This window comes from Passer domesticus, chromosome 18 (genome assembly GCF_036417665.1).
Source record: "Passer domesticus isolate bPasDom1 chromosome 18, bPasDom1.hap1, whole genome shotgun sequence".
NCBI lineage: Eukaryota > Metazoa > Chordata > Aves > Passeriformes > Passeridae > Passer > Passer domesticus.
This window is the reverse complement of record NC_087491.1, coordinates 6,951,385-6,977,620: the sequence shown is the minus strand read 5'-3', so window position 1 is coordinate 6,977,620 and position 26,236 is coordinate 6,951,385. Positions and strand designations below refer to the sequence as shown.

The following is a 26,236-nucleotide window of genomic DNA, read 5'->3' as shown; positions in this document are numbered from 1 at the left end:
CTCTGCAGCTCTGAAGCTATATCTTCAGACACATGCAAATACTATAGCACTGATTCTTTCTGTTTTATATTTATTTTTCCTCTTTGCCTGGAAGATGTTTAGCTTAAGTACGTTGAGCTTCCTCTGATGTGAAAGGGATGCAGTCTGTTCTGGTAGTGTTAGCAGTCTGAACAAGGGGATTAATCAACTTTTTTTTCATTTGGTTAGAAATAAAATCGACTGAAGATCTGGAGTCAATTGTTTTCCAGACTTTAATTTGCTTTTTTCTGTTGAGTTTTCTCTCTTTGCTTTTTCTGGAAGAAACAGAATGGCTTAAGATTGGGAATTGCTGATAAAAGTAGGATGAGTTGAGTGTTCTTAAAGCAAAAGCAATTGTTTCTCTTGTGCCTGATGAGATAGAATGGACTGAGCAACTCAGTGCAGCACAGTGTGACCCTCTGAGTGCCAACCAGGGGATCCACATACACATCCCAAGCTTCCTCCAGCACATTTCCCCCTCTGACCCCTGTGTTGTGTTTGTTTCCATTGGTATCCATTGGCTCTGGGTCTCCTAGCCTGAGCTCCAATGGCTTCACCAAGAGCTCCTGCAGGCAGAGTGACAAGTGCATGAGGTGGCTGGTTTAGCAGTGGCTTTGGGATGCTCCCAGATGGAGGATGCTTACATAACATCCTCTGTCTTCTGCCATTGGAGCTGTCAGGGATGGAAGTCTGGGGAATTTTGTGTCTAATCCCTGTGCTCCCATGGGCTGCCCTCACCCCTGTGCTTCGTTTTTCCCTTGGGAGAAGGGAGCATTGAGGATGAGCACTCCCCATGCCACCCCTGCGTGTGCTGAGTCTGTATTCTGGAGGCCAGCAGCACCCTTTGAAGTTTTAACGTGCTAATTATTAATGGCTACAGCCACTTAATCACAAAATTGCTCTCTGGTGCCTTTCCACTGTGGTGGTGATGGCCAGGGCAGGAGCACACGGGCAGATCATGTCTTCTGCAAGAAGGAGGTTGTCAGTCCTGAGCGTGACAGGTGGAGATTAGTCCTGGCTGAGGGGGGATTGCTGGTGTGCTGGGTGGGTTTAGGGCACTTGAGGGTGGGTCAGACAGCATCAGGAGCAGATGCTGGGCTTGGCAGCACGCCCTGTGTGATGGGGGAGCCCGGGCTGGTGTTGGGGGTGGATGATACAGCTGTGCTCTGTGTGGGAGCTGCTCTCTGTGGGTTTTGTGGGGTTTTCTGTGCTGCCCCATCTGCTGTGAGTTGTGCAGAGGTTTGCTCTCAAAGGCTGTTAAGCACCAAAGCCACAGCAAAGCCAGTGGACATAATGGGCTTAGCTGAAACCCTCCGTTTGCTTTAACTCAAGCATGTTTTCAACATCACTTTTCCAACTCAGTAGGTAATTAATGCATTATGTGCTCTGTTGCATTAATCAAATGGGCCTTTTCTCATGCACATTATTAGAAAGGCTTCTCTTAATGTTCATAGCATTATCACTGATAAGAGGTTGGTGTGAGAGGCCTCAGGGCCAGTGGTGTTCAGAGCTACCAAGATTTCAATTCTGACTTTGGTGCATTTCTCATTCTGATTTAGGAAGCACTTCAGTTTTCCTCGAGCTGCCTGCTTGCTCTGTTCTTGTCCTCCTCCTTTTCCCAGTTTCATGATGTTTATTTTTCTTTCCAAGCCTGTGATCATGTTAAAATCCTGGATTTTGTTTCTAAGGGAAGTAAATTGCTAATCCTTATGTTTGTGGAGACAAGCTTAACGTGTCCCCCGCCTTATCACCAAAGCCTTCAGCACCCACCACAGAGACTCTGCCTCTTCCTTTTATCCCCAGCAGTCTCATTTTAAGCAGGAGCTGGAGCTTTGCTGGGGAATCTGGCTTGGGAATTGCTGCTGCTCGGGTGGATGCTTGTGTTGGAGCAGAGATGCAGCTGCTGTGGCCAGCATGGTCCTGGTTGGACTTTCCCTGCCTACAGAACAAAAATGCTCATTTCCACATGGTTCTTAGGGCAGTGTTGAGTAACATGGGCGTCTTTGAAGGACATTTTGTTCTGACTCTCCTCCAGCCCCATGCAGAGCAGGTGGGTGGGCTGAAAAACCCAATATCCTCTCACAGCCTTGCTGTGCTGGGTCAGCAGGGGAGCTGCACCCAAACCCGGGTCTGGTGTCTTTACTTCTCTCCTCTGCAGTGCTCTGTCATGCCTCAGCTGCCTTCCTGGGTCACCAGCTCCCAGAGGTGACTTTGGGTCTGACTCCTCACCTCTGCACCACGCAGGAAGGGACAAGGAGCAATTTCTGCTGCAGCCACAGGGCCGGAAATGCAGGTGGCTTGGAGCATTAACCACGGAAGGTGTCACACAGAAATGTGTGAAAGCTGAGTCAGTGGCTGATGGGTCCCCAGCCGACAGCGTGGGGCCACCTCGGGCTGGGGTGCTGCTGCTCGAGGGAGGAGATGCAGCCAGAGCCCCTCCATGGGGGTGGCTGCAGCTTTGTGTGGGATTAGCTGATGGGTTTAGCTTGTGAAGAGGAGCCTGGCAAATCCCTGGGGGCGTTGGGATGACCTGGGTGATGGCTGGGCACAGGGGAGGTGACAGGTTGGGGAGGGGACTGGTGAGTGCTGGCTTCATCCAGCTGGAGAGGTGGAGGGTTTTGCTTTTGAGCAGGGCATGTGGAGAAAGGTCTGTACATCCCTTTCTGGCAGAAGATGTGGTGAGGACAGGTTTGGGGGGTCCCCACAGCACTTAGAGTGTTGTAGAGGAAAAACTGGTCCAGGCCATGGAGCCATCAGCAGCCAGACCCTGCCACACTGGGGCTGTGCCCCTCGAGGGGTTGGGAGCTCTCAAATCCTGCTAGGACAGAAACAGCCGAGCTGTTGAAGGTAGTTTCAGGATCTTCTGCCATCATTCCTTTTGTAGCTCTGGGTGACTCCTCCTCTCCTCTCATGCAGCCATTAGATCCTTTGGAAGAAGTCTTCCCAACTGTGTATGGGTCCCCCTGCTCTGCCTCTGACCCTGTGGGGGACAAGCAGGAGCAGCCAGGGAGGGTGAGCTTTCCTCCTGCTCATTACTTGGGAAGGCAGCTTAAGCCTTGCTTGTTTGAGGGCTCAGGATTGTGTTCCATGTGGTTACAGAGATAACTTGTGTTCAAGGTGCTAGCAGGATTTAAATTTATTTAAAGAAATGGAAATGAAGGCATGGATGTGAAAGCTGAGGATAAGGAGGATGGTCTTGTTCCTCAGGATCAGCACGGGAGCAGCCAGAGCAGAGAGTGCCTTTTTTTTTCAATGAAATAATAAGTTTGTATCTTTGAGCTTTAAATAAAGACATGTTACCCAGAGCAGAAAATGTCACTCCCTTGCCTTCCTGCCTGCCTCCACGTTCCCATCTGAATCATTCTTGAATCAGATGCATCCAACTGTCCTGACTCAAGATTGAGATTCTGGGACTTAGCAATGCTCATGAAAATCAGGATATTTCTTGGAGGATCTGTAGAGAATTGAGGGTTTGTTAGCTTCTTTCTGCTGGGATTTTGCTTTTTGTTTTTATTTTAAACAGTAGCTAAGATTCAGACATATCACCACTGAGGTGCCACTTGGAAAATGGCACCACCTCTGTGAGGTGATGTTATTTACCTGGCTGCTGTTGGTCATACCCAAACACCAGCCTGTGGGGAGGCAAAGGTGCTGGGGCACTGAAACAAGTGGTTTGTCTGAGGCTGTGTGGTGGCAGTGTCCCAGTCCCTTTGCTCCAGGCCCTGCGAGGGTGGCTGGGACAGGTGGGACAGTGCTGGAGTGTCACCAGAAAAACTCTTGTGACACAGACTAGCATTTGCCCAGGGTACAAAGGTTGTGCCTGTCCAGACAGCTGGGAAATGTGTGGGTAAGTGTGGGATGGGCTTCCTGGACAGTGGCTGGTTCTGCCCTTGGAGCACCTTCCTGGTGGTGATGCCTGCTACCCCTGGGGCACCCTGACCCTGCCTGGCTCTGCCACAGGGACAGGACTGCTGTGGTCAAGGAGTGATGGTGTCAAGGGCTGCACCGAGGTGTGACCCCATCCCCGAGGGGACTGTGGTCCTTGTGCCACTCCAGTGTGGCCCTGCAGGTGGCTGGGATCCTGGGGTCTGCCCACCTGGGTGGCACTGATGGGCATTGAGCCTATGGCAGTGATGGTGGGCAGTGTGAGGACAGGGACATCCAACACATCCCATGCCCCACAGCTGTGGGCACAGGAGCACAGAACAAGCTGTTCCTGAGGAGCTGAGGTGCTGGATGCAAAGTTCTGCTGAAGTCAGGGGAAAGACTCCAGAGGGTTTTGACGAGAGCCCTATGAATACCCAGGGCTGAGGCTCTGCGAGCTGGTGACATTTGTGGAGCTAATGCCAGCTGACTGTCAGGGAGTGCTGCTGATCTGAGGTGCTGCCTGGTGCTTCCAAGAAGCAGCAGAGCTCTTCATGGTGGTGTGATGCATCTGCCAGCTTTGGGAATAAACCTGTGCCAAGGCCGGGTGCTGAAGGCTGGGATCCTTTTACAGCCGTCTGGCTGGAAGGGAAGGCTCCTTCTGCTTTACCGCTGACGAGCACTTAAAAAAATCAAACAAAAAAATGTTGGGGAGCTGGATTTTTGTACAGCACCTTGACTGCACCTGAGACTTCACTGAGCTCTTGGATGAGGATGGAGCAAGGGCTCGGACTTGCTTTCGAAGTCCTGGAAAGCCACAGGCTGTGTTGCCCTGGCAGGTGCTGCATGTCTGAGCTCAACAGGGCTGCCTTGTGCAGAGAGGCATTGCTGGGTGGGAGTGGGCCCGGAGGGGCAGAGTCTGGCACTTTATAATTGGTTGGGGATATTAATATATTTTATGAGCTAAAGGCTAGATTGCAATCCAGCCATCTGCCCTGCCTTGGGGAGTCGTGTGTCTCCAGCACCCCAGGAGAACAGAACCACTTGCAATTGAGTCTCATTAAACTGGCTACAACCCAGATTTCTGGTTCACAGGAAATTATTTGCTTTTTTAAAAATTTGTTTTGACTTTTGGGTTGTATCGGACTGAAATGGAATGGTTGTTCTTGCTTTGCTTCTGCTCAAGCTTCCAGTGAGCTCAGTGAGTGTCCTGTGCCTTGAGGCTGCCCTGTAAAATTGTTGTGCCTGGGGCTAAATCCATCCCCAGTGAGGGGTTGGGGGCTGCTGGGTCCCTGCCAGGGGGAAATGCTCCCAAAATCACAGCAGGGCTTGTCTGGAAGGGTCTTTTATTGGATTAAAGCTTGTCAGTCTGGAAGCATTTCCAACAAGACATTCTAGACTTGGAATAATTGAACCTCATTTGTCTGGCAGAGCATTTTCCCCCCTGTTCAATAGGAAACTTCCCGGTGGTGCTGGGGCTGGCTCGGTGCAGCTGCCACTCCTGGAGGAGCCGGGCAGGCTGTCCCTGTCCTGCCAGGGTCACTGACTCCCATCCCTGCTGGAGGGATGCAGGGAGCATGGTCCAGCTTCTGCATCCCAGCTGCCTGCTGTCCTGGCAGCAGCTTGGCTGTCTCCTCTTGTTTTCTCTTGATTCCATGAAGGCAGGGAGCAGGGAGGGGGCTGCTGGGTCCGCCTGGTTTCCCGGGATTTTCCCTTGCTGCCTGTGAAGAACAGACCCTCCAAACGCTGCTGAGCTGCCCAAAGCGGCTCTTTTGTTGGAGGCTGAGTTCCTCCTCTGCCTGCTGCTCATCTGGATCCTCCCATGCACAATTCCCCTCGCCCTGTGTCCCCAAGGTGCAGCAGGGTCGGGGTGCCAGCCCCCGGGTTTGGCAGAGCTCTGCTCCAGCCCTTCGGGGCTTTCTCCCCTGCCCCGGCTCTGGAAGTGATTTTGGAGGTCTCTGCTCCTCATTCACACACACGGGTCCTGTTTCAGTGAATGAGGAGCTTCCCCGGAGCTGCATGAACTAATGCAAAGCCTCGGTTTGGTCTTGTGCTGCTTAAAGGAGGATTTTTCTTTTTTTTTTTTAATGTATTTCTGAACACCTGCTGTATGAATTAAAATTTGCCTTGTAAATGTAACCGATTCAGAGTCTGAGCATGAGCGATGGGCGTTTGCTTTTTGCCTGGAAAAAGAAAAAAGCAAAAAGCCTTGAAGGTTTTTTTTTTTTTCTTCTGGCAACTTGGCTTTAAAGCAGAGAAGCCAAGACACTTCTTTTTTAACCATTTTAAATTCAGTTGCCCCCTGTTCTTATAAATAAGCCCCCAGAAACATGACGAGGCAAGCATCCCTGCTATTTATAGCTCTGCTCCACATGCCTGTTTTAAAAATCGGGCAGCTAAATGGCTCTGCAGCCTTTCAGCAAAAGGCCTAATGACACAGGCATTTTCTATGCATGGATGGGTGGGTGTTTAAAGGCTCTTGGTGCTGAGCCCTCACCCTGAGCAGGCAGGATGCTTTTTGCAGCAGGGAGTTTTTCTCCTGGGCAAAGGGAGCCCCTTGGCACTGCCCCAAGCCTGGAGAAGGGGCTCTGGTGGGCTGCACCCCATGGCTCACCCCTGCTCCAGCATCCGGGGATGCTCCCAGCAGGGTCAGCCCTCCCACCTCTCCCCCACACCTTGGCCCTTCTAGGGGTTACCACTAGACATTGATACTCCCCAAGTGGTTTGGGTATTTTTTAAATAATTTGTTGAGGCTGCATTAACCTTTCATTCTTTTTTTTTTTATTTTTTTCTCCTTTGTGGCATCACCTCCCTCTAATGACAAGGCTCCTGGTAACCTTTACCCGTTTAACTGGTCATGCCACTTCTCAGATGAATCTGCTTTATTCCTGGCAAATTACACAGCCACAGTTTTCAGGCAGCTTTACTCTATTTTGACTGACTGGCTGACTATATTAACTGATAGTGCTGCTTGGGCTGCTTTGATCCTGTATTATTTATGGAAATGATGGCACATAACTCTGTGTAGCTGATTAATGCTGCGTGTATTTTTAATATGCTAGTGCTCCTGTTTGATCTGTGCTAAATGATTATTCTCTGATGTGTTCCTGGGTTCATTTTGGCTCTTTATGAAAAGGAGATTGAAATGGACTGTTTGTTTTGTTGCCTTTTTTTTTTCCTCCCAGTGGTCTCATCGTGGGCTGCTTTTTCAGCTTTCACAGGTCGTTTTCCCCAGCAGGGCTCTGCCTGCCACATGGAGCACTTACACTTCATTGCTATTAATTTGAGCACTTTGTTGGTGACATTACTCTAAATTCATCCCTGTGTGCACAGTTGTGGGAAATTTTGAGAAGATACAAGGTGGAAAAGCAACCTTTTAGGTGATGCTCAATCCTTTTGTACAATTGCTGAATGAGACTGTGACTGTCACCGAATGGAACTCGGGTCCAGCAACACCTGAATGAGAAGAACACCAGTCTGAAATGTCAGGGATGTAATGAATATTTTCTGTGCCTTGTCACAGGATGGCTGGGACTGGTTGATATTAAGAAGATGACTTTAATTGCCAGGGATGTGTGTGCTCAACCCACAGCTTCCTCTCCTGCAGTGCGAGATGTGGTCGTGGCTGGGGAGGGATCTGTGGGCAAAGCTGGTGTTCCATCCCAGGAAATACCCACTGCCTCCTGTGGCATGTGCAGTGGTGCTGACGTGCAGGAGGGAGGCTGGTGCCCTTCATGCCTCCTCCAAAATCCACCCCCAGCACTAGATGTGGCTGGCGGGTGGAAACCAGGAGCTTGTTCCAGGAGAACCATCTGTGAGCTGGAGGATCAGCATTTCCCCTTCCCAGGGGCCTAGTGGAAGGGAAGGAAGTTGATGATTTTTTTAATAGATATTTTTTTTCTCCTACCTTTTGTAATAACTGCTCATTTTCATGGCATAGCCAAGGGTTGTCTCCAAAGCCCTGCCCTCACCCTGCACGTGGTCAGACCTGCCTTCTCCCTGGGCACGCTGTGTTCCAGCAATAACAGGTTTGTGAGGATGCTTTCATGAGCAGTGCTGTAAAGGTGCAAAAGCAATGCTCAAAACCTTCAAATGAAAGCTGTCCTTCCCCTCCTCTGAACAGTCCTTTTTGTCAAAATCAGCAAAACATATATCTTTCTGCAAAAGTTTCCTTTTCCTTTAATGGGCTTTCATTGAAAGCAGTTTAAACTTGATGTTCTGTTCCTTCCCTCCAAATTTTTCAAAGCTCCTTGGGCTATGAAAACTTCAATGATTCCATTTACATTCACTCTATTAAAAAAAAAAGTATAGGTATATGTGTATATATATATTTCTGCTAGCTAAAGCTCTTGCCTTTTATCCCAAAGCAAACATTATAGACTGGGTTTTAGGGTGTTCTTTCTCTGCCCCAAAATAGACATGCTCTCTTGAGCAGTCATGTGGGGGAAAAAAAACCAGGATGAATGCACCATGCTGGGCTCTGAGGGCACATGCAGGAATTTGGGATTTTTTCCCTACAAAGCCAGCTGCCTCCCCAAAACCCATCTCGGTGGCAGAGGGGTGACTAATGGGGCAGAGGCACCCACACCTTCACAGTGCCAGAGGCTGGGAGCATTCCTGGCTGGGGAAGGGACAGGGAGCTTGCACAGTGCCCCAGCTGGCAGTGCCTGTGGGGTGGGAGGAGGGATTGCCATGCAGCCCTTCCCACCCCAAACTGCAGCCTGGCCTGTGGGGAGCTGGGCTGGGTGCAACAGGAACCCCAGGAGAGCCCAGGGAGGATGTGCTCCAGTGCTTTGTCCAAGCTGGAAGGTGGTTGGAGTTGAAATGGAGCACGCTGACCTGTTGGCTCCTGCCAGGGCTGGGTGTTTGCTCACTTGCTGCCAGCACAGGTGATGTCTCTGCTGGAGCCTCCCCAGCTTTGTGCTCTGCCCTTCCCTGCCATGGCCAGTGGGTTTTTTCCCCAGTCCCAGTACTTGAGGAAGGATCTGGGGGGGAATTTGCCATGTTTTCCAGCTCCCAGCACTCCCTCCCTCCCTGTGCACATCCATGTCACGTTGAGATCTGCCCTGTGGGGTTTTCCAGCAGTGCCCCCCCGTTCCCAGCAGGGCTGGGGTGCCCCACTTTGGGTCTGGGGGGCTGTTGGGCTGCGTGGCTGGCTCAGCATCCCCTGGGCCACAGGGCCAGCTGGCACAGGGAGCAGATGGGGAGGTGGAGCTGGGTGCTTGGCCAGGTTTCAGGCTATGATAAAGCAAGGTGACGTAGAAAACTAAATACCTGTTATTGGAGAAAGGCAAACAGAGCCTTCACCTGCCCCCAGCCTTGCTGCCTTCAAGGGCAGGCTGCACGCCTGGCATGGAGCTCCCTGGAGAAGATGTTCTCTTATTAATGTGCTTGCTTTGTCTTGTTGAGAAATCCAAGTTTGACTCCAGATAATGAATGGCAAACATTTATCTGGTCTTAACTGTTTTATTCTGAGCGTTTTCTTCCTCCTGGAAGTTTACAGTGAGTTGTTGACAGCGTGCCCTTTGACGTGGATTAGTGCTGACACCTGGCAGTTGGATCTTCCCATCCTTTTCACATCTTGCTTGTTCCTTTTTAAGGGAGGCTTTTGTACATGTCTAATCCATTTAAAATGAAAGATAAACAACAAATGGACCAGTCTCTGAAGGGACAGTTGCAGGGGTGGTACTGACTTCCCTGCGGAAGGCAGCGAGCTGTGTTTGGGATGGATAGAATGACAGGAGAGAGCCTTCCCCCCCAGCAGCTCAGTTTGGTGTCAGGGGATTCCTGGAGCAGTGGCTCTCCCTGATTTTTGGTTTATAGACCCCTTACAAGCTTTCCAGGGGGTGTGTGGATGTGTGAACTTGAGTTCAAGTTCAGGGACTGGGGAATGTATGCTCTCCTCTCTGCTTCACCACCCATGGTTTTGTGGTCCCTCTGAGAGGATCCCCTGTGCCCACTGTCAGGATGTACATGAGCTTTGTACATGAACTTTGCCTCAGAGCTGGCATTTCTCCCGCCTGTATATCTGTAATTCCAGGTGATACATTTATATTTTCATTGGATGCACTATTGGCCCTGTCAGAGTAGAACCTTAGGGCTGTGGCAGCTCCCTGGTTTGATAGGATTTTGGATGCCTCTTTGCAGGTGGGACTCAGATCCTCCTTTCACCTTGTTTCTTTCTGACAGCAGAGATGGTGGAAGAGGAGACACTGCCCCTCCTCCTGCAATACCAAAACAGTCATTATGAAGCCCTCAAAAATGAGGAAATGGTCAAGATAGAAATGTCAACAAACCTCTCCTAGCTGACCCATTGGCTGCAGAGGAAGCTCTGTGGTTTTGAGCATTTCTTTGGCTTGGGATCAGGCTTGGTTTTGCCAGCCCCAGACTGAGTGTGCTGCTGTTGCTGAGGGTAATTCCCCCCTGGTGATGCTGGAGGGCTCAGCCCTGGCTCTGCAAATCACTACTTTGCTTTCAGCATCTTGGCTCAGACTTGGTCTCAGCTCGGTGCCTGAGCTGTGGGTGAGATGGGCAGTGCTGCACAGGGAGCCTGAAACCCTTGTGCCTGGCTGCCTCCATCCTTCCCGTCACACTTTTAAGGGTTTTGCCTATTTACAGAGGGTTTGGGTGTTCTGTGGGATAGGGCTATTGTCTGTTGTACTTCCCTGAGTGACCTGCTATTTGTTGTGGAGGTTTCAGACAATTGGCTTAAGCTTTAAGTTACTGTTTGTGGTTGCTGGACTTGTGCTGTTTAATGGAAACATTTCCTTTGGTAGGAGAGCTATTGCTGGAAATAAATACAGGTAACAAATAGCTCGTGGCCGAGGCAGGAGCTGGGACAGGATGGAGCTGCAGTGTCCATCCACAGTGACTAAGGAGAGGGGAGTGAAAAGCTGATGTTCTGCCCTGACTGCAGGGCTTGGGGCTCCAAGCAGAGCTGAGGGGGAGGCAGGGGCTGGCAGCTGCCCTCAAAGCAGGTGGGCTCTGCCCCTGCTCTTTAAATTCATGCCATGGCTGCAGTTGCTGGAGGAAGTTTTGGAGTACAGCTGAGCTGCACCATGCTGGCTGCTCCCCTCAGCAGATGATACTGGATCTGCTGCAGTCCCTGTTTCCAGTGATAAGTGATGACTTTCTCCATCCAGGTGTCTTTTTCCGTGACGTGTCCTGACCCATATCAGTTCCCTCTTTGAAAGCTTGGCTTCTCTTCCATGGATTTGCCAGCAAATTTTGTCTGGCTACAGTATCTAGGACCCAGTTTGGCAGGTGCTGGGTGAGAACAAAGGTGTGAAACAAGTTCTGAATGTGGGAATTTAAGTCACTCATTGTGAGCTGGAGGTAAGGGCATCACTGTGTCCTGTGCAAAGTATAGCAGGGCAAGTGCAAGGCTGCATTATAAAATAAGAGAATAAAATGTAAGGAGCAGGAAACTTCTCTTCCCAGCTCAGATGCATTTTCCTTGCTCTGTCCCAGCAGCTCTCCCTGCTTGCAGCAGATTGTAAGTTACAACTCCTTGTCTGGCAGGAGTTATGGTAACTCCAAACCAGCCCATAGCACTATGTCATCATAACCTTGAAACAGGACCCAAATGGCAAAACCTGCCCGAAACCAGTTGTGATTACTCATGCTCTGTGCTATCCCTTTCCCCCGCTGGGCTTTCTGCTATGGTAATTCCACTTATTAAGCAAGGAGACAAAACACCTTTATTAAACTTGGAACCAAGCTCGGGAGCAGTGAGAGGAGCGGGACTCACTGGCTGCATGCTGTCAAAGAGTTTTCTTCTCTTGTCTCCCTTCCTCTGCATGGCCTTTAAAGTGAGGGAGAGAGGAACAAAGATACTTTGCTGTTTGTGATGAATAAAAGTCTGCATTTAAATATGTTTGTTTAGAGTAGAGGAGAATTAGGAATGTGTATTGGGAATGAATCCTGGGATTTGTTGGGGCTTTGCTTCATCGCCAAGCTTGAAAATGCAAAGAGCTGAGACAAACTGGGGTCGTAGCTCAGGCTCTGGAAAGCTTCTTTTTATTAACACTTTCAGTTAGTGTTTATTAACACTGTGGATAAAAGGCTCCTTTGTTAAGGGTCTGTCCCTTTGCTGCTCGACTGGAGGAGTTGAATCTTGAAAGGAACTGCCCTGGGCACCTGCTGGAGTTACTGATGAAAGTTTTCATTCCAGATTTTCACCACAGGCTTAGACATAAAATAGCCTGAAACCTTCTAAAGCAAGTCTTCCTTTTCTTTCTCATTAAAAAAAAGGTTAAAAAAATTGTAAAAATGCCTCTTGCTGTCTGTGTGCCAAGCCATGAACGTTGGGCCCCTTCCCTGTGTGGAGAGCATTTCATCTCACAGCACTGTGAGCCCTCCTTGGTCCATCTCCCACCTCTTGTGGGTGCCCAGAGTCTCCTTTTCAGTGCATCTCTCGGCCTGGGCAATGATTAGAGCAGTTCAAAAATCAGTCCTGTATGCTTGGAGAGAAACCTGCGCCTGATGCTTGTGCTGCCCCTCCAGGTGAAGACCATCCCCAGAGGCTGTGTGTGCCCAGGGCAGGCTGGGGGGCTGTGGCAGCCACCCAGGAGCAGCTGCTGCTTCCAGGAGATGCTGAGCAGTCCTCTGCTTCTGCTGGGGGAGGATGCACTTCCAAGTATTTTTATATTGAATTATGGGTTGTGCTGTTGCTGTTGGCATCTCCTTGCTTTTGTTCTGTCTTCCCTCCCGGTGTAAGAGTGCTGTAAATGAGGGAGAAAGGAAGGATGACTTCTTGCCACATTCATCCCAGGTTGGGCTGAGCTTTGGTAGCTCTGCCCAAGGTCAGTGAGGCCAAGCTGCAGCTCCCTCCATACACCAGTGAGGACCTGCTTACACTGTGGCTACACCTGGTGTAAAGAAATTGAGTTATGACTTCACAACAAACAAATTGCTGCATTTTACAGTGCGTGTATGTGACACCTCCCTGGGAAACCTCCCAAGGGACCCCAGCCCTGCAGCTTGTACATGATGTACCTGCCTGGGGGAGGGAGGCTGTCACCGTCCTCACCACTCCCATCCCCTCAGCAGCTGATGGCACTGAACAGACGTGTCACCACCTACTCTGTGTACTCAGCATAAAATGGCTTTCCAGCAGCCTGGACTTGGCCATTCCCTTCTCTTCTCCCAGGCAGTGTGAGCCATGGCTGGGATGACAAACCCTGCTCAGCAGCACCCACGGAGCTCTCGGGTTGGGTATTCCATGGGAGCTCAGCCCCAGGCTGGCTCTGGAAGGAGGGGTTGGAGGTCACATCCATCCCTGTCCCTGAAGCTGACACTGGGAGCATCAGGAGTTGATTGCAGGGACTCGGGAGAGGAGGATCTGTTGTGTCTGCAGGCAAGGTCTGGAGGGGAGAAGGCTCTGGAAGGCTGCATGCCTTGCAGCAATGGATTTTGGTTTGGAGTAGCTTCATTGTAGACAAATGTGCAGCTCCTGTCTCTGGGCACATCCGTTCCTTGCAGGCTGGACAAAGTCCCTGCTCTGCTGCATCCCTGGGAGTGTGGGGTGGCCAGGAACCTGGGCTGTGCTGCTGCACCTGCTCCTGCCTGGGATCTGCCAGCAGCAGCAAAACAGAAAGTTTTGCTTCTCAGCAATGAGCAGGAGCAGCAAACCCAGCAGTGACTCAAACAAAAGGCTTGACCCTGTTGTCCCTGGTCTTGCCCAGAGGAGTCTCTGGGGCCCTGCTGAGAAGGGTAGGAGTGATCAAGAGTTGTCACCCGAGCTCATCCCCCAGCTCATCTCTGTTTTCTTGCTGGTTATTCACGCAGCACAACTTTACAGCCCAAACACAAACAGTTGGAGGGATGGTTCCTGCTCAGGGTTTTCTCTGACGAGCCTTAAATCTCCCATAAATTAACGTGTTCATTCATTAGTTGCAACTCCCCAAAGCACCGAGCAAAGTTTGTGAGTTTAATTACTTTTTGCAGGAATCAGAGCACGCAGAGCCTTCAGCAGATGATTATAGTTCATATTATTCATGCAGCTCTTCATAATCCCTTTCTCTGCTGGGCCATGGTCGATAGAGACTAAAATTGGAATCTGCTCATAAATTCCCAGCCCCATCCTGTGTGAGGTGTCTTGATCTTCCAGTGAAAGCATTTTGCTGACAAAACAATTCAGTTTCCTGAGAGGTGCCACGCAAGTGTATCTGTCAGGAGGGTTTGAGCTGCCAGGGTTCTGTGTGCTGGTGGGGAGGTGTTTGCCAAAGTTAGTTTTCACCCTGTTTATCTCTAAACCCAGAGTTGGGCTGGCTGTGTCACACACTGGGTGGTAAAAAATACAGAGATTTTCAAACAGAAACATGGAATATTTATATGGTTGTAGACGTTTGTGGAAATATTAGTGCTGAAAATTTAGTCAACTCAAGAAGAACGCCAACAAAACTATTTTAAAATTAATTAAAAGGCTTGGATTCTTTTTTTTTTTAAACTGTGGAGGTTTTAATCCTCAAGTATGTATTTGGTCTGTTTGAAGTTACTGTAGTTTCTTGTATCATAAACATTTTAGGGCCACATTCCTCTTTGTGCACAGTCTGCTTCGTAAGAGACCCCGGAGGGTTTGTCTGCCTGTGGAAACTTATTGTTATATAGGAATGAATAATTCCTCAGCTGCAGCTGTGTAATCCCCCCTGCACAGCTTTTCTGCCCTGTTACCTGGATCTTAATGACTCCAGGACCCCTCCTGCTTCTCCTGACATCTCCTTGTCCCATCCATGGGAGCCCCTCAGGTGCTGTGCTCCAGCAGAGCTGTGAGCTGGGGATCTCCCAGTGCAGGAGGATTACTGAGTTAATCAGAATCCATATTTTTCTTTTTTTTTTCCCCCTGATGTTTACAGGCCTTATCCTTTAGTCTCCCAAGACAGCTTTACACCTGTGAGTCTGACTTTTGATGCAGGTTTACTGGGGAACGAGCAGGTTCAAAGCTCTCTGCACAGGTTGCTGACTTGTTTAGCATCAAAAAGGAGGAAAAAAGCAACAAAATTGCTCTGTGTGCAGGAGCTTTCAGGAACTCCTCAGAAACCACACACCTGCAGGTTGCATTGCAGGTGCAGAGAAGGAATAAAAATAAGCAGTCGCAGGGAGGGAGCAGCCTCTGCCTTTGGGGAGGCTCTCAGGGAGCTGGTTTGCTCATGGCTGGGGGGCAGGAGGGCTGTGAGCTCTGGTGGGGAGTGATCTCCATCCCTTTGGGAAGGCAGGGGCTGACACAGTTGAGGCTGAGCTGGAGTTTGGCTGAAGCCCCAAACCTGCCTGCTTCAGGCTGATCAAAAGTGCTTGTGCAGCTGCTGGTGACCCCAAAGTTGGGACCTTGGCTTTGTGCTGATTTCCAAGTGATAAGTGAGAGATTTGATCTGCTACAATATTCCTCAACAGATGGGTTTAATCTTCTAATGACATTACAAGTGATGTATATGAATTGAGAAATTGTTGTCCTTTCCCCCTTGTTGACCTGTAAAAGCCTTTTATGGAACAACACAAGTAACTAACACTCTTAACAGCATTAATGTGAATGAAGTTCTCTTCACCATCAGCACCTGAGTCTGCAGAGCCTGGAGCTTGATGGAGGCTGTGAGTGCCCAGAATGTGGTGCACTCAGTAAAAAAGTGAATGCTAAAAACAGAAGAGACTCCTATGTGTATATAAATTTTTTTGGGGGATAGGCAGAGATACTCTTCCTACCACTTTGGCTTTGCATTGTAGCCTCAAGTGAGAGTAAATTACAGGTCTGAGCACTCCAGTGCACCTTGGTGACGCAAGAGTTGACTCTTACTTTGTGCTGAGTGCTGTCTGGGTGGGGATGAGCCCTGGGACTTGGCAGAACTGCTCTCTTTGGGAAGCTGCAGTGCATCAGCTCCTCTCTGGCCTGCTCTTGCAGGAGCTCTTAGCCCATGGCAGATGTTCCCCAGCTCAGCCAGGCTGTGCCCTCTCACATCTGCTGCAGCTGTGGGGAAAGGTTGGAGGCCAAAGCATCCTTGCACTGGGATAACAACTCCTGCACTCAGAGCATCAGTGGAGTTGCATCCAAGTGAGGAGAGATGGAGCTGAACCCCAATTCCAGTCCAGGGCTAGACTGGAGCACACTGACGTGGTGCATCAGAGATGTGGAAGAGATGGGCTGGAGCTCAGGGAATTGTTTGACAGGAGCTGGGTAGGATGGAACCTTCCCTTTCAACAGCTGGCTCATGCCTACTGCCACTGTGCCATGCTGGAACAGCACTGTCCTGACCCTCATCCCACTGCTGGGGAGGTTTGGCACACCAGTGCATGAAATGTCTTCTCAGGAGGAAGGGAAAGAGCCTGTTGAGAGGCAAGGGCAAAGACAGAGCAGTGGTGCAGCACAGCTGTGCCTTTGGCTGTAATGAGGAGAAATTCCCAGTGCAAAGAGCAGTGCCTGACTCTTTAAGGGGGATTGGTGTGTTTGGGGGAAGAGCTGGAGCTGCTGCCATCTCTGAGCAGTGCAAACGAGGAGAAAATAGAACTGCCAGGCTGACTCAGAGCAAAGCTTCACCCACCCAAGAAAGGCCAGAAGATGCCAAGAGGACACATGATCCTGACTTTTCTGGACAGAGTTCCAGGCCTTTCCCATCAGGATGCTTCCTCCAGATCCCTGTGTTTAACAGCCACCAGTGGACCTGTCCTCTGTGAGCTTTTCCAGTCCTGCTTTGAAGCCCTAGGTATTTCTGGCAGCCAGAACATCCCCTGACAATGAGTTCTACAATTTAATTACAAGGGGAAAGGAAATGACTTTGGATAGATTTTTAAACCTGCTGCCTGATCCCTTTATTCCTGTCTTGTCAGGACTGGTGCCTGCAGAGGGATTGAGAAGGGGAAATGGAAGAGAAAGTAGGGCTTGAATTTGGAAATGAAGTCTGGGGAAGAGGGAAAACTGCTAAATTAATATAAAAACAAAGCCTTTCCAGGGACAGGATGCTGTTGAGTGCAGTGGTTTAAATCCTTTGGGATACCTGGGGAATATTTGGGAGGTGAGGTTCTTACTGGGCTGTGTTGGCTTCAGAGCTGCAGGTGCCAAACTGGGGCTGAACCTCTGGCTCCCAAAAACCCAACAGTACCTCCAGGTTAGAAATATTTTTGGTTTTTTTCCTCTTCATCTAGTCTGGAGAATAGAAAATGTCTATCTCCTTGGGGATGCTTTTGCAGCAGGACAATAAATAGCACCTGTAGGCCTCCACAGCTTGTTCTTCCAGCTGCATGTGCTTATAACCAAAAATGTGCACCTTGGGTTTTTCAGGCTGGCTCCCGGGTGAGTTCATTCAGGACCTGCACTGGTTCAGGATGTCCCCAGCTAATGTGGTTTCACAGAGACCTTCGTGCCTTTCACAGTGTTGGCTTCTTTACCCTTTGTAAATATTTCACCTGTTTTCTAAATTATTCATTCATTAAGTGGTTTGGAAGGGAGGAGGAATCACGCTTATAGAATGTGTGAAAACTTAAAACACTGCAAAGCTGAAAGGATGTGAAAAAAATAATTAGAGGAAGGATTTTTACATCAGAGCAAACCCTGTTTAAGTACTAGGAGGAGATGGGAGATGAAGGGATGTGGGGTCTTGATGGATCTGGCACAGGCTGGGATGTTGCTGGGATTTGCAGAGTTGGGGTTTGCATTAGGATGGGATTTGGAGGCTGAGATCTTTATTAGGGGTGGACAGGGGAGCTGGCACAGAGTTTGAGGTGACCACACTGAGGGGTCACAGGGCACCCTCAGACCTGGAGGTTCTTGGTTGTCTCAGTGCTATCTACAGCCATGGTGTGGATCCAATACAACATAAAACAGCTATTCTCCAGTTTATTGGTAACTTAGGGCTTTTGCACACTAAAAATGAATTGATTTTAGGTTGGGGCTAACTGAAATTGGATGTTAAATCTGTCTCCACACAGCAGCATGCCCCTTGCTTCCCAAATGAGGAACCTTTCCTTCCACTCCACCTTCCTCTAAGTAACAACCAGTGAAGGTGAAATATTGTTCCTGAATGGAAACATGTTTGGTTTTTTTATGGTGCCTCTATTCTTGGACCTCAGAACATCCTTATGCTGTTAATTAATTAAAGCCTGTCAGTCCCTTCACGGGCAAAGGTGGTGGGTTTTATCTGTGATAAACATGGAGCTTTGTGGGGAAGGAAGGGAACCTTGATGGTTTAGCAATGGGGAACAAGCAGAGACGAGCAGGGCTTGGAGGCCCTGGGGGCAGGGGAACACCCTGAGATGGGGAAACTGAGGCAGAGCAAGGATGAGTCAGGACAGCAAACTGAGAAGAGTCAGAGCTTGGAGCAGTGCCTCATCCCTGAGAGTCTTTGCCCTTGGCTCCCTTGCTGATGGTGTTATCCCAGCCTCAACACAACCCTCCAACCATGACTGTGCAGTCTGGAGTGGCACAGCCCTGGGTTCATCCACCCTCTTCATTCCTTTGCCTTCACAAAAGCTCTCAGCGAGGTATTTTTGAAGGTTATCTTCAAAAGCAAAACATCGGCCTGAAAAAACTGAATAAAGGCTCCTAAACCCAGGCTCTGGCCAGAAGCCAGGACAGTGTTCCCTCATTTTCTTCTCTCGGGCTCGTCCTCTCTGCTGTGTTCCAGGGCCAGGGCAGATGTTCGTTATCAGTTCCTGTTCTGGCTGAGGACCGTTCGTGCCTTCTGCCACCCGGCTGCGGTGGGGACAACAAAGTGTCCTTTGTGTTAGCCCTCAGGTTTTCCTGGCCTGGTACATCCTTGGGTAGCCCTTGATCTTGATGGAGTTCAGATTCCAGTGCTGCTGTCTGAGTCTCCTCCACTGCCCAGCCAAACAGCTCCAGGGTGTTTTGGGGCTGCATCCATGTGTGAGCAGGGCTGGATGCGTTTTGGGTGGGCAGGGACCATGTGGGATGCTGTTCCTCTACCTGGGACCACCATCCCTTCCCAAAGGTCTCTGGGGTGGTTGGGGGAGGTTGGGTCTTCAAGGAATCGACCTTTTTGGGACACAACTTCTGGATCTGTTGAGTTGTGCCTTACCACACACTTGGGGTGATTTCACAGCAGACAGGCTCAGCTGCTGTCCCCATCACTAGCAGAACCAGGCTCCACCAGCCTCCCAAGCAAAAAGTGTTTTGCCAGTGTTATTTTGGATTATTGCAGCATTTCTCACTCTCCTGGGGCACTGACATTGCAGTGGTGTCTGCATTGCTGTTGAATTTGTCAGCTAAGGCAGAGCCTGACCTGAACTGGCGCAATTTTGATGCACAGGAGCGTTGGATGGAAAGCAATGGGTGCTACAAGGTCAGATTCAAGTTCAAAGTGCTGCCGTCCTGCTGGAGCACAAGTGATGGGGCAGTGCTGATGGGGACTGCCTGAAGCACTGCCCCACTCCTGCCCTCTCCATCCAGCCATCCATCTGGAGTGTCAGGAGGTGGCTCTGGCTTCAATGCTCCTGGAGCACAGGGGTGGTCTCCACATGGAGCTGCTCGTCCCCCTGTGTGGGACCTGCCCTGTCAGTGCCTCCCATGCCATTAGAATGGACACAATGCTTGTTTTCTTTCCTTGATCAAGTCTGGCAGGTCCAATGGCACCACATGTTGAGTTCTGAAAGGGAAATTTGCTTTGATGCATGTTTGACAAACTCCAGAGGGTTTTTGCTCAACGAGCTTTCGTGGTTTCTGCTCTGGTGGAAGGGAGAAACCCAAGTGCCCAAATCAATATGGTTCTGCTTGGATAATTGAGCTGGGAATTTAGTTCATTATGTGAAGTGGCTGTTGAAGTGGATAATTGCGGATCTTGAGGTGTTTGTCCTATCTGATAGTTTGGATTGAAGAAAATTTGGGTGTTATTTCACAGGTGTATAGGGACAACATGGATTCTGTGGGTATCCTATGGTAGAGTAATAAAACTAAATAACTCACATTTCTTTGTATGTTAGAAGAACACGGATGACAAGGAAAAGAGCTTTAAGTCAAGTTTTCTTGGGATGGGGACCTGGCCTCTCCCCTCTCCCTAAAGTGCCCTGAATACTGGCTCTTCTCAGGCAATAACAAACACCAGCAGTTGTGTAAAGCCCCTGATGCTTTATGCACTATTTCTGCAAATAATCCTTGTTTATAATTCAGTCTTGGCAGAAGAAGACTTTAAATTATTAAGGCACTAAATATTTTGCTGTGAAAGAACAGAGATAAAGCTCTTGGCAGAAACAAATTGCCAGGGAGAAGTTGTTCTCTTCAGTGCTTTTGGGGCTTTAAAGTATTACAAGAAATAATGTGTGGAGAGACTGGGAATTCATCACTTGATCAAAAGATTTGCTTCTCTCCTAAAAAAGCAGCTGTTCAGTGCATGCTTTCCAGCACCCCTGGAAATACAGTGTCCCCAAAGACCATGTTGGGGTCCCCAGAGCCATCCCCTCTCACCACAGCACTGAGGGTGGTCTGTTTTAGGTGGTGGAGGTCTCTGTCCTGCCTCCAGCTCTACCAGAGCTTTTAAAGCACAGTTTTCATGCACTTGGTGCTCCCCTGAGGGCAGATTTTCAGGGGATTCTGTATCCCTTCCTCAGAAGTGGGAGATACTGAGTTTGTCATGTCAGTCTATGTTCTGTGGTACCAGGGCTGTTCCAGTGCTGTGGAGTGGAGGCTCTTAGAATTTATGACTTTGCAACCTGTTACTGATTTTATCCTGATATTACACACTTATTGCTTGTCAGAAGTGGAGTCAGAGGCTGGATAGGTGTGTGTATATACATAAAGACATTGTGCACAGCTACATATTTTAGGTAGTTATACCCATAATCTTGTAGCTCTTCATTGGAGAGATTTCAAGCATGAGCTGTGGTGGTGTTTCAAACCCCAGGCTGCTCCCATTGTGGTTTTTGTCCATCATCTCAACATTTTAAAGCAAAAATCATCCTTAAAGTGATGATGGGGGTATGCAGAGGGAGTGGTGATGCCCTGGCACAGGGTGCCCAGAGGAGCTGTGGTTGCCGCATCCCTGGAAGTGTCCAAGGCCAGGTTGGACGTGTCTTGGAGCAGCCTGGAAGCTGCCCCAGCCCACAGCAGGGGAGCTGGAATGAGATAGGCTTTACAGCCCCTTCCAACCCAAAGCATTCTGCAGTTCTGAGGTTCCATGCCTCTGTTTCTCTTCCCTTGCAGGAGACCTGTGCAACTGCAGCTCGGTGGGCAGCGCCGGATGCAACCGCACGACGGGGCAGTGCCTGTGCCTGGCTGGCTACGCGGGGCCGCGCTGCCACAGCTGTGCCCACGGCTTCTTCCCCCAGCAGGGTGGCCAGCAGTGCCAGCCCTGCAGCTGCAGCCCTGCTGGAGCCACCAGTGAGCAGTGTGACCAGTGAGTAGCGCCGCGTGCCACGCGGGTTCTGCGCGCAAGGCGTCGGGATTCGGTGTGGTTTGGGTTTTGGGTAAGAGTGGGTCTTGTTGTCTGTGCTGGGAAAAAAAATAAGCAGGAGGGAAGCTGGTCTTATAAAAATTAATGAATATTATTCTTCCTCTTTCAAGAGCTGAATTATAAAAATACCCGTGGTTGTGGCAAAAGCCCTGGCAGCCCCCAGGGGAGCTGACTTGTGTCTGGGACTCGCATGGAGGCAGAACCTCTCCTAATGCCTTGTGCATCTCTGAGTCCCTGTTGGGCAGGGCTGCCCTCGCTCCTGAGCTGGGAGGGGAGCAGAGGCTGGGGTGGAGCACGGGGGCTTTGGAGGGGTTTGTTTTCCAAAGGGATGGGTTTTATGCCAGGGGCAGGCAAAGCTTTGTGCTCTGCCCTCGCTGAGCACTGCGGTGGAAGCGGCGGCCCAACAGCAGAGTCAGCTCCTGCCTTGCCTGGTGTTTACAGGCACCAGAGCTGATGCTTGGAGCTCTTGTATAATGAATGTGTTCCTCTTCATTTCACCTCACCCACCCTCACATCTTGCCTTGTGAAAGCTGGCACGCAATGATTTTCCAAGCAGTGATCTGTCAGCCATTAGAGACAGTGGCTGAGCCGAGGGGATCTCTGTTCCTGCAGGATCAGATGAGCAGCAGCCTGACCCCCTGGCTCTCCACCTTGTGCTCATGGGGCCTGCAAGTTTCAAAGTCTCTCCTTGGAGGAGACCCCAGCAACCACCCTGCAGCAACTTCCAGCCTTCCCAGGCTCCTGCTGCCTTATTGTCTTCTAGGGCTGGGTCTGGGCTCAGCGTGTGTGGAACACCTGCAGTTCCCTGCCAGGACAGGAGCTGAGTCAGAGTGAAAATGCTCTGCAGGGACATGCTGCCTGTAATTATTTTATAGATTATCTTCTCCCAAACGCCCAAACCCTCTGTTGATGTCCTTCCTTTTTGTTTCAGTGCTGCATTTTTCTGCTTGCATAAGCTCTGAAATTCGGAACCTAAAAGTAGCTCTCCAGTTGAGGAGAGCGACCTTCTTACTAAAAGAGGTGATTCTTGAGGGTGGAAAGTATGAAGTTTTATCACTTTTTTTTTTTGGTGGCTGTTCTAGGTATAGGAAGATGTGCCTGGAAGCATCAGGGTTTGCCACAGAATTGAAAGTGGGATTTTGGTCAGATTTATTGGAATAATGAATTGGGCAGAAAGAGAGATGGGCACATCTTATCTTTGGGAACTGAGAGAGGAGAGAAAGTGCTGCTAGAGCAACTGGGTTAACTGGAGGGGAACATTGTTGCTCCAGCTCTGAGTTACTGGGCAGTGGGTGAAGCACAGACATGTCTGGTGTCTCCCCATGTCTCACTGCATGGGGCGAGCCGAGGAACGCCCTTGGGAGCTTCGGGTGAGATGCTCTGAGTTGTGAAGGAGAATGAGGTGGAGTTGGGGCCATCTGCGTGGAGCCAGAAACAGCAGGGACCTCCCCAGCCTCTCCTCAGCACCATTTCACAGCCTGCAGGGATGGGGGAGATGCTCATTCTCAGCCATTCACAAGAGACAGCACAGGGCAAGACGTGGAGGGAGATTTGGGGAGGGGGGATGTTGCTAACAGAGATCACTCTGTTTCCCTTCCCGGCTCAGAGGGGTTTGCTGCAGACAGAGATGACCTCTGGGTGTTTAAAAAGAGAAAAATAGGTCAGTTGTCTGTGTTACAGGGCTGGGGGCATCAGAAGGGCTGGGAGATGGGCAGCCTGGCGTGGTGCTGAGTGTGGGAAAATGGAGTGGGACACAAAGGCCAGCAGGGCAGGTGCTCCCCTTGCTCTGTTGTGTCACAGTGGGCACCAGGGCTGGGCACAGCTCCTGCCTGTCTGCAGCTGGCACAGCTGGGGCAGGCACCAGGGCTGTGGGGCATCCCTGCAGTGGGGTCTGGCCTGATGGGTGGGAGGGCCCATTGCAGGGAAGTGGGTGTGAATGCAGCAAGGGATTTCTGGCTCCCATGCTGGGAGCCCTGGGTGGCTGTGAGCAGTCCCTGCAGGAGCAGTAGTGTCCCTCAGGCAATCTGTGCTCAGGGATGAGGCACGCAGGCATTGCCCAATACCAGCAACCAGCTACTGTTTTGTTGACATGGAAAATCCTGTAAGTTGTACAATTTATTTATTTAATAAAGCACCAGCCCAGTTCGACTTGCACAAGCGAATTCCTGTGTGAGGCTTCAGAGGAGAGCCATGGCTGTTCCAGTGGGGCTCTGGGCGAAACAGCAGCAGAGATTTTGGACTCTGACCCTTTTTGAGGGTGGCTGATTGGAGGGGCAGAGTGCCCAAAGGCCGAGCCCTCAGGGCACACTAAGATCCCTCTTAGGTTTCAGTCAGCTCACCCAGGCTTTTGTAAAAGTGCCTTTTAAAGCAGCACCATATGATGATTATTGGTATTATTTCTCAGCATGCTCTTGGGCTGGCCAGATGGCAACCCAAGTCCCCTGTTTGTTAACTAGACCTCAAATGCAGACCATCAAACAAAAATTAAAAAAAACCCCTTTCCTGAGGCACAGAGTTGATTTTGGGAGTGAACATTGACCTGACATGCTGTCGCTATGAATGGGCTCCATGGCTGCTAATCAAAGGTCTGTTTTGGTGGTGGTTTAAATTTGATTATCTAGGAAGATCCACACAGATCCCCCTGTGGGATGGCAGAGAATTTCTGTGCTCTGGTTTGGGTGGTTTTTTTGTTAGATGAAAAGCTGTGTGTGGCTCAGGCTGGAGCTTGCTGAGGTGCTGGATGGAGTCTTGGGCTGCTCAGAGAGGGCTGACACATCTTGGGGAGGGGAGGGAATGGTCCCTGCTGTGGTTAACGCCTAGAAACCTCAGAAAAAAGCACATTTCTTTGGGCTGGATGCGGTGCAGATGCTTGCTAAAGATAGCTGTGGCCTGGAAGTGTTCACAGTCCATGGAGGAAGGGTGGAGAAAGAAGCTGAAGTTTCAAGGGCCATGGTCAAGGTCAGAGTGGTGCAGAACGAGGACGGTGACTCATGTGGGTGCAGGGGCTGGGCTGGAAGGGCTGTGTTCCTGCTCTGGGGACAGTGACACGTGGGGACAGTGCCTGGCAGTGGCCTCAGCCCATGGGGATGTAGCCCCAGCCCAGCACCAGCTGCATCTCTCGCCATCTTTTGGAGCTGTGGAGTTGGAGGCTGTGCTGTGTCCTCTGAGGAAAGCAGAACCTCCCAGCCTGGTGGGGAGTGAGTGATCAGTGCTGCTGGAGAAGGGCAGGCTGGCCAGCCCACACCTCTCCTGTGCAATTCTTTTCCCGTTTTTCCTTCATGTGAGCAGCAGTCCTGTGCCTGAACTCTCACCTCTGGCTCCCTAAGGCTGGGCAGGGAGCCAAGGCAGAGGCAGCAGGAGTGGGCTGGGGTTGGTGGTCTCCAGTCCCAGGGCAGGGACAGTGGGAGCAGAGGGGCTCCTCACGGTGTTTCTGGCCCTCTGGACCTTGTGCAGCTTTGCCCAAAGTGCCACCTGTGTCCCCAGCTGAGCCAGGGCAGTGTGAGCCAGCACACAGCCCTGGGATCAGCAGGCTGAGGGAAGGAGTTCTGTTTGAGGAAGCCTTGAGCTCTGCAGCCCTCGTGCCCTGGTGTGAGGAGCTGTGCAGGCTCAGCTCTTTAAACACACACTGAGAGAATTCTCCATGTAAACCTGGCCTCTGGCTGTGGGGTGTGAAGGACCAGGGCTGCAGCAGCACCAGCCTGGACGAGGCAGCATCCCCCTCCTGGGGACAGGAGATGGCAGATGACTCTGCAGTTTTGGTTTGTTTATTTTTACCTTGCTGGCAGCTCTGCCCGTCCCCACGTGGCACTGCAGACACTGGCCCAGGGCAGCCCAGTGTGACCCAGCTCATCTGCAGGAGGGCTGACCTGGATTTACCTCCTTTGAGGTGTTTATCCCAACTTTTCCTGGCCCAGCACTTGGGTGTGTGTGGCTCTTCCTTTCCTGAAGCTGTGGGGGCAGCATGTTTAGCCCACGAGCAGCTGGCCCTGCTTGGGAGCTGCTGTGGGTTTGGGATGTGAACAGGGACTGGAGCTGTGAAGCAGAGATGCTGCTAGGAGATGCTGCTGTCTGGAGAAGGGTCCAGCCCTCAATTCCCTGTTTCCCTGGGAGGTTTTGTTTTTTAAACTTGTCCTGGTTCTAGGGAAGAAAAGTGATGCAGCAGTACCTGTGCCAGGGAGCAAGAGGAGAGCTGTGGCTGCTGGGGGTTTTAAGGATCACAGAATCACAGAATATTCTGAGCTGGAAGGGACCCATAAGGATCACCCAGTCCAGCTGCTCACCCTGCACAGACATCCCAACAATCCCACCCTGTGCCTGAGAGTGTTGCCCAAACATTCCTGGAGCTCTGGCAGTCTTGGGGCTGGGACCATTCCCTGGGGAGCCTTTTCCCTGGGGAGCTCAACATCCTCTGGGGAGGGACCTTTTCCTGGTATTCAGCCTAAACCCCCTGACACAACTTTCCCACATGGTTTACCTGAACCCAGGTTAACCATCTAAACTGGGTTAGGTTTTTCCAGTTGCCTTAAAAAGCTCTAAACTAATCGTACACATATGCTGCCACTAGAGGAAACAGATGCCTGTTAAAGTGGGGTCTGTGGATCAATCTAAGTTGCTCCCTCTGCCTGTGCCTCAGTTTTCCCACAAGTAGAAGGGCAGTGGGAAGCAGAAGCGCCAGCAGACAGCTTGAAGGTGATGTCTCGTCTCCTTTGGTTGCTGTGGGCTGAAACCCCATGCCCAAGGGTACAGTGTTCTGCTTCTTTGCTGATCCAGCAGCCTTTCCTTCTTGCTGGCTGCAGCCAGCCCTGTGATCCTGATTCCTGCACGGCTTGTGCTGCAGGCTTGGCATAAGTCATGTGAGAGAGAGCTCCTGTCACTCATTTCCAGTGAAAAAAAGAGGGGGGAAAAAAAGATAAATACATATAAATGATCAGGTGTTAACTCAGAGATGCTTTGCCCCCTCACGGGCA

At 50.5% G+C, this 26,236-nt stretch overlaps 1 protein-coding gene across 1 annotated transcript in view; it reads left to right on the top strand.

The window, feature by feature from the left end:
- Window positions 1-26,236, top strand: part of MEGF9 (multiple EGF like domains 9) — a 48,151-nt gene that overhangs the window by 1,498 nt on the left and 20,417 nt on the right. The window contains exon 2 of the mRNA XM_064393266.1: window positions 21,020-21,212. Within this exon, the coding sequence (XP_064249336.1) occupies window positions 21,020-21,212 (193 nt within the window). The remainder of the gene's footprint in view (window positions 1-21,019; window positions 21,213-26,236) is intronic.